The sequence below is a fragment of the Leuciscus leuciscus genome (assembly GCF_965113295.1).
Source record: "Leuciscus leuciscus genome assembly, chromosome: 3".
In the NCBI taxonomy this organism is placed as follows: domain Eukaryota; kingdom Metazoa; phylum Chordata; class Actinopteri; order Cypriniformes; family Leuciscidae; genus Leuciscus; species Leuciscus leuciscus.
Genome location: NC_138727.1, coordinates 38,111,457 through 38,126,813, shown reverse-complemented (window position 1 = coordinate 38,126,813; position 15,357 = coordinate 38,111,457). Strand labels below are relative to the sequence as shown.

The following is a 15,357-nucleotide window of genomic DNA, read 5'->3' as shown; positions in this document are numbered from 1 at the left end:
AGTCATGAACAATGTGTTTAAACAAGTTTCAGATTTTAAATAACATTTCAAAATGTTTAAATTAATCTTTTGACTGTTTTCGTGTCAGGCGATACTGTAGTTGAAAGGCTACTTGAATTTAGCAGTTTTCAGGGTTCTCAAGTTTTATCAAAAGCTTGGAGTGAGATCACATGCGGTTAGGGGAGGAGCCCTAATGGAGGCCCGCCCCCGCCTGTCCCCGCCCCCCAATTTTACCCATTGTTCATAATTAACCAGCACAAATTGAAATTATAACAATTGGTAAATCTGATAAATGACAGAGCAATTCATCACATCAAATATACTATTTAATGTTATATTTCAAATTACAAATATACAAAAATATAACAAATTGCCCCCCGTGAGAAAATTTTGTGCATTTTAATGTTAAATCCATCAATCTGGTGCACTTTGAGAGTTCAAAATTAAAAGCTCCAAACTATATTCAGTGTGCAAATTAAACAAAGAAAAATGTAAACCTCTTTTAGTTACAGTGTCTATTTACATTACACCTACTACATAATAATAGTTATAATATTAATCCTATGACCGTAATAGCCATATTTTGTAAAAACAAATGCACTAAAAAATAAAGGAAACTTTCATAATTAGATTTGTACCTATTTCTATACTTGAAAGAGATAAGCACATGATCTTTTATTTTGACGCAAACTGCATCAAGCTTTTATTTTGGCGGAAAACATGGTTTACAAACGCCTCTCATTAAATTTCTAGTGAATTGCGGTAATCGTCAAATATGCAGATATGGAAATAATCTGTAACTGGGTTATGGGTTCCTACACTCATGACATGGCCTAAGTGTTTTGAAAGTAGTTATGCTTACCGCGGATTACTCATCTCTCTCCTGATCCTCCTCACTATCATCATCATCACAGGAGCTGATGAAGGGCAGAAAACATACTGTGTATTTTGACACAGTTTACAGTGTCTGCTTTAAGGGCCAGTTTCTATTGTTTCACGCTATTTCTCTGCACATTCCTTGCGTTTCTTCTCCATCTCGCAGACTATTTTGACAGATACACACTGACACTGCTGCACGCTCGCTCACTCGTTTAAAGTTGTGATTGGGCCAGCCCAGTGTCAATCAAGAAAAGAACCAATGGGCCGCTGATCTACATGTTTCATGGGCTGGTCTGTCAGAAAAAAAAAACCTACTTTTTTGGACCAATGCATTACACCAGCACAAACCCAGCGCGTTCGCGCGATGTTGTTGGTTACCTAGTAACGAACGTACGGTGCGTGTGCGTGCGCCTCGTACACAACGTTATAAAGCAACAACTTGGTTGGCATTGCCTTTTCAGCGTGAGAAATACATGGTGTGGCGTGTGAGCGTGTGAACTGGTTGAATTGCGTGTGTCTCACGGCCAATGCGTGAGACTTGAGAACCCTGAGTTTTTAACAGTTTGAGAGATCTAAACCTTTTCATTCTGCCACAAGACCTCATGGTCTGGATGATGCATTATCATGTTTATTGTAATTATTACCTTGTCAATTCTTAATAAAAGAGCCATGTTTGCAGTTGTGCCACCTTGACATTTTAGAATATACAAATTGCTGGACAAAAGTTTTTTCAATTATCGCAACAACTTTAAAACTATTGATATCTATAAAATGTGTTTATATGAAAGGTTTCAAACCTAAAATGATGACATAGTTTTTATGTTTTATTATTAAGACACCATTTTAAATAGTTTTCGTAGTCTGTTCATATGTACGCACAGTTGCACCACCTGACATTTTTCGGGTTTGAGATAAAAAAAAAAATGTATAGAATAAACTGATATATCATGAATGTATCAAATTATTTTCATAGGAAATGCACAAGGACACACAAATCTGCACGTAATTTCATTGACCCAAACATATTTCATAAAATGTAGATGTTAAAACCTGTAAGTTATAGGTAAATTGGTATTATTGATGCTAATTTTCATGATTTACATCAAAGTAATGCATTACATCTTAATGTCAAGTTTCAGTCAAGATTCATTCGTTTGACATAAATGAATAAAATTATTATATTTTCTGAATTTCCAGTGTTTAAATAGCGTAAGGTAGGCCTACATGATAGAGCCGATCAATGTTTATGTACATCAAAATTTAGCCTTCTATTCAACAGCAGGCAGAAACACAAATGGAAAGAGATAAGACCACACTACAAACAGTTCGTTTTCTTTTTATTAGCTTTTACATGTGTTTCTTCTAGTAATGAAAGTAGCCTAACCGTTCTTGTGTCCAGTGCAAAAGAATAGGCTATAAAGGGTTTAAGAGTAAACTATGTAGAAGTAGTCAAATGTATATTTAAAAATTCATGTTACTTAATAATTTTTTTTAATTAAAAACATATATGTGTGTATATATGTGTGTATATATATATATAATATATATAGCCTTTTTTTTTTCCTTTTTTTTTAAGGATAATAGGCCTGTTTAGAAACATCAGTACTGGGTAGAAAAACTTGGTGTGTATTTCTAAACACATCGTATACCTTATGACTATTTCTATGACCATTAAAACCAAGAGATAGGCCTACATAGCAACAGTTATCGTTAATTGTAGTTTATCTTTTTTGATGACAGGTCTATTGATGAACACTTGGATCAACCAGAACAGGACCGTTGTGATGTGAATGTTGTCCTTGGTTTGTTTTGCATTGACAGTCCTCAATTATTTTTACAACTTTTATCATCTCTGTGTTGTCAACGCATTGCAGTTTCACAGTCTTGTGAGCGACGATGACCGGTGAGCAAACAGCGCAGTGAAAGGAAACTCCGTCTTCACCACTAGAGGGCGACGTGTCGCATTTTCCGAAACAGACGTTGTTTTGGAGCTCCAACGTTTCACATTTTTCATGGAAAATCCTCTGTGAAATAGAAAACATCGTTTTGCAAATTGCTTAAAACATGTAAATCTACAAAAGCACACATTATGTATGCATCATACAAATCCGTAAACTAACCCGTACCTGAGAGAAATTGAGCGCACGACACTTTTCTTGACGGACCTCGATGTTCCTAATTGGCAGGACGTACCTGAAGTCTGATTTTCCACGAAACATGAACTGGTTCCAGAATCCTTTCGCGTTTGTAGAGGATGAGCTGTGAGCTAAATTCACAGCTGGTTTGGAGATCATAGTACTGTCCTGCAAGCTTATACTCGAAGGTTGGTTTGTATTTTCTTGAGTTACATTTCCCAACCTCACCACCCTTCTCAAATGCTCAATCCTGCTGCCCCCCTTTGGATCGCCAAATGAAGTTTCACGAGATGCACTTGTGCGGTGTGATACAAACTTTTTAGCCAAACGTGTCTGAAATAAAATTCCGAATACCTGCATCTGTAAGGTAAAAAGAAGAATTAAGTGAGCGGAACGCATGTTCTCAATACGAAGGGTCGCAGAACATTAGGTCAGTGCAAGCGGCGTTTGCTTTATCAGGTGTGAAACCAAATGGTATGACACCTTCACAGACATCAAAGACACAACATCTGAGGTACAACATGGTGATTCTTTCTTTCTTTCTTTCTTTCTTTCTTTCTTTCTTTCTTTCTTTCTTTCTTTCTTTCTTTCTTATTTTAAAGCAGACTACTGCCATGCATGTTTGCAAACAATTTTAACAAAGCATTAATAAGCACAAACAGTGACATAAAATATAAATAAATTAGCCTATACTTAAATATAAATTATTTCTGTAACGCAAAGCCGAATTTTCAGAATCATTACGCCATGCAGTCTTCAGTCTCACATGATCGTTCAGAAATCAATCTAATATGCTGATTTCATAGACTGTGGAAAAAAAAATATATAAAAAAAAATAATGTATAGGCCTACTAGGTTATTATCAGTGTTGAAAACACTATTATCAGTGGTGTTGTTGTTGTTGTTGTTGTTGTTGTTTTGGAACCTGTGGTACGTTTCTCATGATTCATTGATGAATAAAAAGTTCAAAAGAACAGCATTCATTCAAAATATAAATCTTTTCTAAAAATATAAATCTTTACTATCACTTTTTATCAATGTAACACATCCTTGCTGAATAAAAGTAGGCCTATTCATTTCTTTAAAAAAAGAAATATTGACCCCCAAAACATTTGAACAGGATATTGTTACAAAAGATTTCTATTTTAAATAAATGCTGTTATTTTTTCTTTATTTTTTTTTCTTTTTATTCATCAAAGAATCCTGAAGAAAAGTATCACAGGTGATAACAAATAAAAAGTGTAGCTTATGTGGTTTTAATCACATTTAAAAATAGTATTTATTATTTTAGCATCAAGAATCCCCCTCTCTGTTTTAATTTTGCTTCCTTCTTTTTTCAGTATGCAATTTTACTATGATATAGCCTATCTTGCATTATGTTCCTAATGTTCTTGTCAGCTTTACTTCAGAAGTGCTGATCTGTGTCCAGGTTGAAAGTGTAAAAGGCGGTGACAAAGCCATGGAAGCTCTCAATTATTCCTTCACAGCATCACCAAAGAGATCAAAAGCTAATTTTAAATAACAGAACAATGACATGCTCACCTATCCACATTATTATGTCTCAGAAGTAGACAGGTAATTGAATAACATTTCTAATTGAATTGACATGGTGGGTTCAAAGTGAGATGTCACCTCAAGGGATAAAGGGAATTACAAGGGCACATATAAATAAATAAAAAATGTGCACGAATAAATCATTTGTAATAAATACTGCAATATAAAAAGAAGAATTGTCCATTTTGATTTTATGGTGACTTTAATGATTTGATTACAATTCCTAGGGGGTAATGGAACAACAGTTTTTTTCAGTATTTACAACAGGATCTGCAATTTCATGCGGTTTAAATAAAGGATTTTTGTTATAGGCCTACGAGACAACTTTTTGTCAAGCCAAACATGTCAGTCTCTGAGTAACATGAAATTAATGCCACGAAAACCTCATTCTGTAAAATAAGTATAATGATCTACACAAAAAGCATTTTGAACGTCTCTAGCACATTTTATAATTACCCAAAAATCAAACAGAGTTCACCCTTTATGCATGTTATCACGTCCGTCAAAAACTTAGGCTGGCGGTCGGTTGGAATATTAGAACTAAAAACATTGACATAACACACTCATGGGCATCAATCACTTCACTGAATACTTGGCGGCTAAGAAATAAATAATTATTACCTTACAATCCATCTGTTTTCAAATCCACATCATTTGAATATCACAACATCGATGTCTATCAAAAATAACGTGCAAAATACATGGTAGTATTTACAAGAAGCATAGGTCCAGTGAGTAAACGCTAGAAAACCCACACCATGGGATGTTTTGAATGTGTCATCATTTTCCAAGAACAGGGAGAAAATGGTGGTCGGAGCGGCTTCAACATGCTGTCTGTCAGAGACGATAACATGCATAATATATAACGCACGCGAGTATAAATTTGTTCTTCACTCGCTGAAATTGAATCAGAGTGATGAGTGAAATACTTCACACTGCATGCTAAAGAGAATGTGCGTCAATCCAATTGAAAAACTATTCCATGTTAGTGAACATCGTTCAATGTGTTGGTTTTGACAGACATTTTTTATGCACATTATTCATTCTGATTCTGATATTACTGATTTGAATATTTTCAATAATTTTCTATTCTTGTCTGATCTTTTTTTCATAATTTTGGCAATAGATGAACTGTTAAAAGAGGGATCTTGAGATGAGTCCCTGTAGTCATCCATTTTTCAGTGGTACTCACCGCAGAGTCAAATGACGACCAGCTCCTCTCTAGAGCTCCAATGGAGTGGGATTAGTCCAGCTCCTCCTCTCTGGAGCTCCAATGGTGTAGAGGGGTAGAGTTGTGGGTAGGGCTAGGGTGTGGTTGGATATTCTAGCTCCACCCATTAGGCCCAAATTACATGTAAGCTCCACCCATTTGCTCTGCAGTGAGCAGCTACTCTCCAATTTGACTCACGTGCTGATAGGGTGACCACCCGTCCCACTTTGCGTTGTACTGCACAGCATTTTCACCCCTTGTCCCGCACGTCGCATATTGAGAATATGTCCCGCATTTTCATCGGTTTTAAATTTTTATATTAAGAAAACGTGCATGCGTTCTTTTGCCTTTTTAAGAAAGCATTTTATTTATTCTTTTTGCAGTATAGTTTTTCACCTATATTTAACAGTGCTTCGTCAGAAGTACAAACACAACAGCCTTTTTTAAAAATCCTATCCAATGGTTGAAAAGAAAGGAGGAAACACGGTCACTAGTAGGTTGTGACAGCTGTCAATAAAAATGTGGACCGGTGATCGTTCCATGTGTTTCCTGTCAGAAAACAAATGGATAATTCGGTCAATTAAAATGAACTTAATTGTTAAATAACTAAATAATTAATATTAATTAAATGAAACTATTTAATTTCACAGAATTTATCAACTTGTTGCCTGCTGTGGTTGTTTTAATTCACATCCTTTCTAAAAATATGAAAGTTTTTGGTTTAATATATTCTTAATAAGACTGTCAATGATCTAATTTCATGTTGTTTTATATTTTATTTGTTCATTGTTTATTTTAATTGGACTTGGTCAGAACTGTTTATAAAATAGTTATCTGCATGATGCCTGCTGCCTTTGGGCTCAGTGAATTTAAATGACATGTCAAATAAAGACGTTATGTTACATTGTGATGTAGGCTAATGGTGTTTTCTGGAAGGGACTAAAGAACAAAGAATTTTTATCAGCTGAAAGGCAGAATTCAAATGTTTTTATTAAGTTAGACATTATATAATAATAAATTAAAAAAACTAACAAAAAAAGTCCATCTTTAAAGATAATCAGTCTGAAGGGTGCAGAAACACCCCTTGGTTTATGTTTTAGTGTTGGTAAAATGCCCCACATTGTCCCATACAAACTTATAATCGTCCCACATGCTGATATAATATATCGTATAAACTTGACAGGTGATTTTTATTAAATGTAGTTTGATCACTTCTCAGTTGTTTATAAGATTAAGGCAATTATCAAACTTGGTTAAAATGTTGTTTAATTTTCCAACAAAAGATGATAAATCTGTACATTTGTACATTTAATTACCCCTTAGTAGATTTTGACTCATAACTAACATTAACATTAAAAAAATTGTTTTATCTTTAGTAAAATCACACAATGAACTCACACAGTTTGCCTATTCTGAGTGCTGTCACCCCGTTCTCATGAGACAGCATTTGTCAGTCGTTTAAAACGTAGATGAAAATCAGAGTCTTAAAATCTCTAAAACTAAATATCTGCACTTGTCTGACTGGTCAGATCGGCAGCCAGGTGCGTGTGTTGAATAACTTAACTGTGTGTTTGCCTGTTGGTATGCGGACACACCTGTTTCCAGGAGGTCTCCACTCCATAACTGAAGGTCTATTATACACCACTTTCGGAGCGGAAGAGAACCGAGGCAAAAAAAAAGACACGGACAGACAAGAGGTTAGTTTTTTAAGGTGTATCTACGTCTGTGAATTTGTCTTTTAGATTATATTTCCATATACTCATCTGTGTCTGTATGTAAAGTTTTTGTAAGGTTGGGTTCTACCTTTTATATCCTTCCTGTCTGAATGTCTAAATGACGACATGCAATTGACTGACATCATGTGATTTCAATTACTTTGTAAACACAGCATATTTATATTATATATTTTTTAAATTATTATTATTTTTGTTTACATGCTCTTAATGAGGTACATTTGTCAGAAGCAGCCCTACAGTGTTATAGAGCATAGGAAGTTTCATGAAGCATGTAATTGGCTGCAAATTTGGATTTAAGATAAACTCAAATGTGATGGTGTTCTAAGAGCACGTCAGAGTATTTTCTTGGTCTTGGGTTTTGTGACAGTATGTTTTATTTGATCGTTTGTACATTATGTAATGGTAAGTTGGCTGCTCCTATCAGCTTTGTTGTATGTGTGTAGCTGGTCTGACTTCATTCCAACATTTCAGTTAGCAATAGTTTATAATAAACGAAAATTGTTTTAAAAAACATTGTTTTTGACAGGTAAACATTCACTTTAAAGGAATCCATTCAAGTTTTGAGAATTCATATACACTGATTTCTGAAGGATCAGGATTTTTCTATGTATAAATGAGAAACTTGTAAAACAAACAATCTTTCTAGTAGTTATTTATGTAACAATGGTGTACGTGTTTGAGTGTATCTGCATGTTTTTGTGTTTTTCAATCAGTCTGTATGCTTTCAGATATACAATGTCATTTCCTGGTGAATTCCTGTCAGAGGAGCAGTTTACCTGTTCTATTTGCCTAGACGTCTTCACCAATCCTGTCTCCACACCCTGCGGCCACAGCTTCTGCTCATCATGTATCACTTCCTACTGGGAGGGCCAGGGAAAAAGCTGCTTCTGTCCCTTGTGCAAGGAAAGCTTCCGCAAGCGCCCTGAGCTCCACATCAATCACACGCTCAGGGAGATCACAGAGCAGTTTAAGCGGTTGGCGGAGACCACGATGAGCGCGCCCAGAAGTGCACCTGCAGATTTACCCACCAACCCTTTCTCTGCAGCGAAGCCTGGAGGGCAGCTCAGACTGGTAGAGCTACCCAGTGGGCTACTGCCAGAGATGAAGAGCCGCTTCCAAAGAACATCATCCAGAGAGCCTTTGGCATCCCCTGATGCTCATTCTCTCCCTCCGGCCAATACACCTAAAAGAAACTTTGGTGGAGCAGGTTCCAATGGGCCACAGTGTCCCAGACATGGCTATGGTTTGGAGCTGTTCTGCAAGACTGATCAGACATGTGTATGCATTATATGCGCAGAGAGGGAACATAACGGGCATTCTGTGATGGAGGCCAAGAGAGAGATGAATATTAAGAAGGTTAGTGTGAGAATTTAATATTGAGGTAGGGCTCAGCCTCAGTGTCAATGTTTATAAGTGTATGTGTCCATTTGATCATTTTGTATCTCTCCTCAGTCCCAGCTGCGTATCTTGGAGGTGGAGTTACAAGGATTGATCTCTGTCAGAGAGAAGAAGATAGAGGAGATCCAAAGATCACTTGCAGAAATTCAAGTGTGTGCATCTTTGTCATATAGTGTTTTAAAGGAATAGTTCACCCAAAAATGAAAATTGTGTCATTATTCACTCACCTTCATGTTGTTTCAAACACATATGCTGTTTTTATCCTATGTAATAGGATACAAAAGGAGAATTTTTGAAGAATCTTCACATGACCTTGTTGTGATGACCTCTGTTAAAGTCAGGATGAAACGGAAGTTGCTATTGTCATATCTTTCCTATTGTGACGTATATCCGAGTGAAAAGGCTTCTCGAACAAGAAAAAATGTAGGACAGGACTTGATTTTTTCCATCTTGAATTGATTGGTTCATTGAATGGTTGGAATTTACTATTCCTGTAATGTCATGTGAGTGACAGGTTGTCCCGCCCTCGGACCAGTAAACAAGTCATCAGAGAAGAGATGTCAAGTTATTTTGATTAAAGATTATGAGGGCACATGAATTTTAAAATAGAGTAATGATAAGCACAGATAAATAATTTATAATAAACACTTACATTTCCATAAAAAAGTCATTCTTTTTGATTTCATGGTAAATTTTAAGCCCTACACTCATGGTACAAAAGTTGTCCCTGGGGTGGTGCCCTTTTAAAAGTTATTAATTAACTGATTTTCACACACGAAAATTTGCTGAACAAAAGTAAATGTGATAGCCTTCTGAAGCCACGCAAGCTTTATGATAGGAACAAACCAAAAATGTAGGTGTTTATTCACTGTTTGTTTTTAATGACTTTTTGCACAAACCAATCTGTATTGTTCCAAAGACCAAAATCCTTTTTCTTTTTTTTTCGTCACTGGAGCTTAACTGTCATAGTCACCATTAACTGTTGCTGTGTGAAAAAGATGTGTGTGAATATTCTTCAAAATATCAAATTTGTGTTCCACAGAAGAAAGTCATATGGGTTTAAAGGATAAGAGGGTGAGTAAATGGTGATAGAATTGTGCATGTTTGGGTGAACTATGCCTTTAAATATTTTATTTGTACTTCAGCATTTCCTTACTCGCATAACTGTCTTTCGTTACATTCTTATCTGGTTTTCTGCTACATTATTTTCTCATCTCATTTACTTGCTATAAGGTGAATGCAAAGCAAGAGAAAATAGGAACAGTGAGTATGTTTGCTGAGTTGATGAAAGCTGTTGAGAAGTCCCAGGCTGAACTTCTGGAGGTGGTGGAGATGGGACAGCGGGCTGCCGAACTTCGTTCTCAGGCCTTCATACGTGAGCTGCAGACGGAGATCTCAGAACTTAAACAAAGATGCAGCAACCTCAACCAGCTAACCCAATCCCAAGATCCTCTTACCTTCTTCAAGGTCTCATTTAAATCCAGACTTTAATGTTTTAGTTAATGAAAGTCAAGAAATTGTCCAATATATTCAACCTTTATTTAAAGCTTAAATAATTTAACACGTCAAGTCAATTGAGTTGTTCTTTTTGTATTTTATACCCAAATATGTAACCAGTATTTTATTTATTGCTGTTTCTTCTCAGACATATCCAGCCTATAGTAGTTTACCTGTGACAAAGAGCTGGGAAGAAGTGGCCCTGACCCCTGACCCCACTGCAGGGGCAGTGCTGAGGAATGTCACTCGGATGGTGGAGGAGGCTCAGGAAAGGCTCAGGAGACTGTCAGCGATCTGTAAGAGAAAGTTCCTTCCTGAAATGCTCTTTAACATGTACATCCTTTACATCATGCACACTCACATCTTCTTTGATTCAATAGATCTTCAGATGCTTCACCTCACCAAACATTATTTGTTTAAAACCATTGAAATATTAAGAGCATTTTTTTCTTTCTTTGCATGCACATATCACTGTTTTCAGTCATGGTCATGGTATGTATTGTTGTACTTTCAGGTTTGCACACTTCCACGGAAAACTCACGGGAAATATATCAACAAAGTACGTTTTTTTTTTTTTTTACTTTTTTGAAAGTTTTTCCTCATCCACTCCAATTTCAGCAAAATCATAAAAAAGTTGTAATGTCACTACCGAGAACTGCATTTTCTACATTATAGTCCATTTTTCAAAGCCAGGGTTAATATCTACAACTAATCTAGTTTATACTTTAAACTTAAAAACATTATGTACTGCGAATATTGTTGGATCTTATGACAAATTATTTGTAGGTTAAAGTGTCTGCAAAAGGAATAAATGTATGTGTAAATGCAGTACATCCTCCCCAAGAGTATCATAACATTTTGAAGGATTTAAAGGATTAGTTCACTCCAGAATTAAAATTTCCTGATAATTTACTCATGCTCATGTCATCCAAGATGTTCATGTCTTTCTTTCTTCGGTCGAAAAGAAATTAAGGTTTTTGAGGCAAACATTCCAGGATTTTTCTCCATATAGTGGACTTCAATGGGGACCAACGAGTTGAAGGTCCAAATATCAGTTTCAATGCAGCTTTAAAGGGCTCTACATGATCCCAGCCGAGGAATAAGGGTCTTATCTAGCGAAAAGTTTACATTTATATTAAATTAATATACTTTTGAACCACAAACGCTCGTCTTGCACTAGCTATGCGATGCGGGTCCATGATTTCACGCATTACGTAATCAAGTTGGAAAGGTTACGTGTGACGTAAGCAGAAGTACCGACCCAGTGTTTACAAGTGTGGACTTGCGTTTGACTTGGCCTTCGCATGTTCACTTTGTAACCACTGGGTCGGTACTTCCGCCTACGTCACGCGTGAGTCGCGTGACCTTTCCAATGTGATTACGTAATGTGTGGCGAATCACAGCTAGTGCAAGACGAACATTTGTGGTTAAAAAGCATATCATTATTTATTTATTTTAGAATATGACCAATCATTTCACTAGATAAGACCCTTATTCCTCGGCTGGGTTCGTGTAGAGTCCTTTGAAGCTGTATATTGGACCTTCAACCCATTGGTCCCCGTTTAAGTCCACTATATGGAGAAAAATCCTGCAATGTTTTCCTCAAAAACCTTAATTTCTTTTGGACTGAAGAAAGAAAGACATGAACATCTTGGATGACATGGGCATGAGTAAATTATCAGGAATTTTTAATTATGGAGTGAACTAATCCTTTAACTTATCATACCTTCACATAAAACACTGCTTTTGCATTTGACAGAATCAGGAAATCTTACTTCTTAGTATAATCAATGTTGAAGATAGTTATTGCTGCTTAATATTTTTGTGGAAAGCGTGATATTTTTTCCAGGATTCTTTGAACGTTCAAAAGAACTACATATATATTTTAAATACTTTTTTTTAATGGTAGTTTCTTTTGAAAATATTAAGCAGCACACTGATAATAATAAGAAATTTTTCTTAAGCAGCAAATCATCATATTAGAATGATTTCTGAAGGATCATGTGACACTGAAGACTGGAGTAATGATGCTGAAAATTCAGCTTTGCATCACAGGAATTAATTACATTTTAAAATATATTCAAATAGAAACAGTTATTTTAAATTGTAATAAATAACATAAAATAAATGAAGCCTTGGTGAATATAAAAGACTTCTTTCAAAACTATTAAAAACTCTTATTATTCCAAACTTTAGTTGTGTATTGTGGCTCTGTAGTAAGTCTTGTACAAAGCCACTTAATTCTGAATTGTTTTATTTTAAAATGTATATTTTTCTTCTGCTTTTCTCTAACTAGAAGTGTGGAGAATGCCGGAATATGCAAGTATGAGATCATTTTTATTCTCTGCACACCATAAGATACTCTAAATATTTATGTCCCCACTTTCATTTGTATCACTGTGTTTTCAACTCTTCTGTTTCTCTGCTCAGTGGACGTGACCTTAGATCGAGACACAGCCCATCCACGTCTGATCATCTCTGAGGATGGTAAACAGGTGCGCTGCACTGACCGCTACCAGATGGTGCCAGACACACTCGAACGGTTTGACCGTGTGGTGTGTGTACTTGGCCGTCAAGGTATCAGCTCTGGCTGCCAATACTGGGAGGTCTTGGTGGGTGAGAAGACGGACTGGGATTTGGGCATTGCCAGCCGCTCTATCAACAGGAGAGGAAAAATAACCGCAAACCCAGCTAATGGATTTTGGTTCCTAAGTCTACGTGACAAGAATGAATATGTCTTTCGCACAGAGCCACCAACGCCTATAAACATAAACCCACAACCGCAGAGTGTCGGCGTGTTTGTGGACTATGAGAAAGGTCAATTGTCCTTTTATAATGCAGAGACAAAGTCACTGATATTTGCCCTCACAGACTCCTTTACAGAGACTTTATATCCTTTCTTCAGCCCATGCACCAACAAATCTGGCAAAAATGAGGCACCCCTTATCATATGGCCTGCCTATCCAGCTGACCCAAGCTGGCTGACTGAAAAATGAAAGAATAGTGGGATGGAAACAAATAAATATATCTCACAGGTTATTTACTTATTTACTTTAGTTATATAATTCCAATCCTAATTATAAAAAATATTATGGTTTTAATGTTCAATCCATGTGATCATATGGCTTAATTGCTTTATATATATATATATATATATATATATATATATATATATATAAAAACAAAACAAAAACACTCTCTTTTAGTTTGTATTTAACCAAGCATAAAAATGTATAATGTTCAAATATGTGTTTGGTACGTTATAATAAAACAAAAATAAATGTGAATCTGTATACAGTATTGGTGACTGCATCTCTCTTGTATTTTTGGGTTTCCTTTATGTACAGTACTGTATGCAAGGCAGGGGCTTTATGTTACACAATCATTTCTAATAATAATAATAAACAATAATTTTGCCTTTCATCAACAATTCACTATTCTCTTTTGTAAAAAACAACGTCATGTTTTATTTAAAAGCAACTTCTCTGTTGGTTTAGCCTGTATCTTGATATCTTGCATTTTCATTAAAGGGTTAGTTCACCCAAAAATTATGTCATTAATTACTGACCCACATGTTGTTCCAAACCCGAACGGTTCGTTCATCTTCGAAACACAAATCAAGTTCTTTTTAACTTTTTGAAATCTGAGAGCTTTCTGTCCCTCCATTGACAGATATGTTACGCAACTACCATTTTCAAGCCCCAGAAAGGTAGTAAAGACATCATTAAAGTAATCCATGTAAACCCATGGTTAAACCTTAAATTTTATAAAGTGACGCGAGTGCTTTGTTTGTGCAAAAAACAACAACAACAACAAATCATTTACCATTTTATTTACAAAATATCAATCTCCAAAACATGTTCACGCAACAATGTCTGCTCTCGCGTCAACATAACACGCATGTGTCGTGGTGCTCTCATGAACGCGAGTTGGAGATTTAATATTTTGCAAATAGAGTGGTAAATTGTTTGTTTTTTCGCAAACAAAGCACTTGCGTTGCTTAATAAAATTGTGACTGAAGTCACATGGATTAATTTTATTTGTTTATTTTTTATGTCTTTACTACCAATCTGTGGCTTGAAAGTGGTAGTTGTGTAGGCTGTCAATGGAGAGACAGAAAACTCTCAGGCCCTGTTTAGTGTTTACACCTGGCCTATTAAGATATGTTTTGGTTTTGAGCTTGTCCACTTTCGACCACTTCCAGAGGTATTCGAAAAAACACATTAGACCGGCATGTTTTCGTAGCCTCATGTGGTCGAATGTGTTGAACAGCCACAAAAGATCGCTGTCTCTCCGCCTACTGACCTAATGAATAAACATCATGGGAAGCGCGCTTGCCAGACGGGATTTAACGGCTGAAGACCCAAGTTTGGTTTGAAGATTACAAAAATGTACCATGCACAATGTTCTCTCACCATTCCTGATTTCTAACACACACTTACCTCGTTCGCCATGGCCTTGGCTGTCAGAGCAGAAACAAAAGCTGCTCCTCTTTTCCGCAATCTACAGTCGTATTCATGTGTAAATTGCTCGAGCTCATTTTGTCCATTATGGAAAGATCTGTTAATGCCCATACATTTACCCGCCCATAGACCCTGCCCTCAAACGAAATCAGGACAGAAGTGGTTGAAAGTGGACAAAAGATACAGATTTAAAAAAACACCAGATGTAAACGGGAATGTGTCTGCCTTGTCTACTTGTGAACCAAAAATGCATCTTAATACACCAGCTATAAACAGGGCATCAGATTTCCTTAAGATCTTAATTTGTGTTCCGAAGATGAACGAATGTCATACGACAATTTTGTGTGAACATTAAAGCAGCAACAGCATATTTTTTTCATATAGGCCTATTGCATCTTTGATTATGGGTGACCATTGATTGTGTCTCATTCTATTATTGTCAGGCATCCAAACACTTTTTTTTAAATAGGCTAACTGTAAAATTG

The 15,357-nt window shown here is 36.1% G+C and overlaps 1 protein-coding gene across 1 annotated transcript; it reads left to right on the top strand.

Annotated features, from left to right (window-relative positions):
• The first annotated feature begins 7,336 nt into the window (after nt 1-7,336).
• Nucleotides 7,337-13,563, top strand: btr01 (bloodthirsty-related gene family, member 1). The gene is made up of 8 exons (XM_082165023.1): nt 7,337-7,475; nt 8,243-8,870; nt 8,967-9,062; nt 10,146-10,379; nt 10,558-10,705; nt 10,924-10,968; nt 12,706-12,732; nt 12,840-13,563. The coding sequence occupies exons 2-8, from the start codon at nt 8,250-8,252 to the stop codon at nt 13,403-13,405; spliced, it is 1,737 nt and encodes a 578-aa protein (XP_082021149.1). The 5' UTR covers nt 7,337-7,475; nt 8,243-8,249; the 3' UTR covers nt 13,406-13,563.
• The last annotated feature ends 1,794 nt before the right edge of the window (nt 13,564-15,357 follow it).

Coding starts and splice junctions, on each gene's coding strand:
- btr01 (XM_082165023.1), top strand. CDS start 8,250: ATGTCATTTCCTGGTGAATTCCTGTCAGAGGAGCAGTTTACCTGTTCT. Junction 8,871..8,966: donor GAGAGATGAATATTAAGAAG/GTTAGTGTGAGA, acceptor ATCTCTCCTCAG/TCCCAGCTGCGTATCTTGGA. Junction 9,063..10,145: donor GATCACTTGCAGAAATTCAA/GTGTGTGCATCT, acceptor ACTTGCTATAAG/GTGAATGCAAAGCAAGAGAA.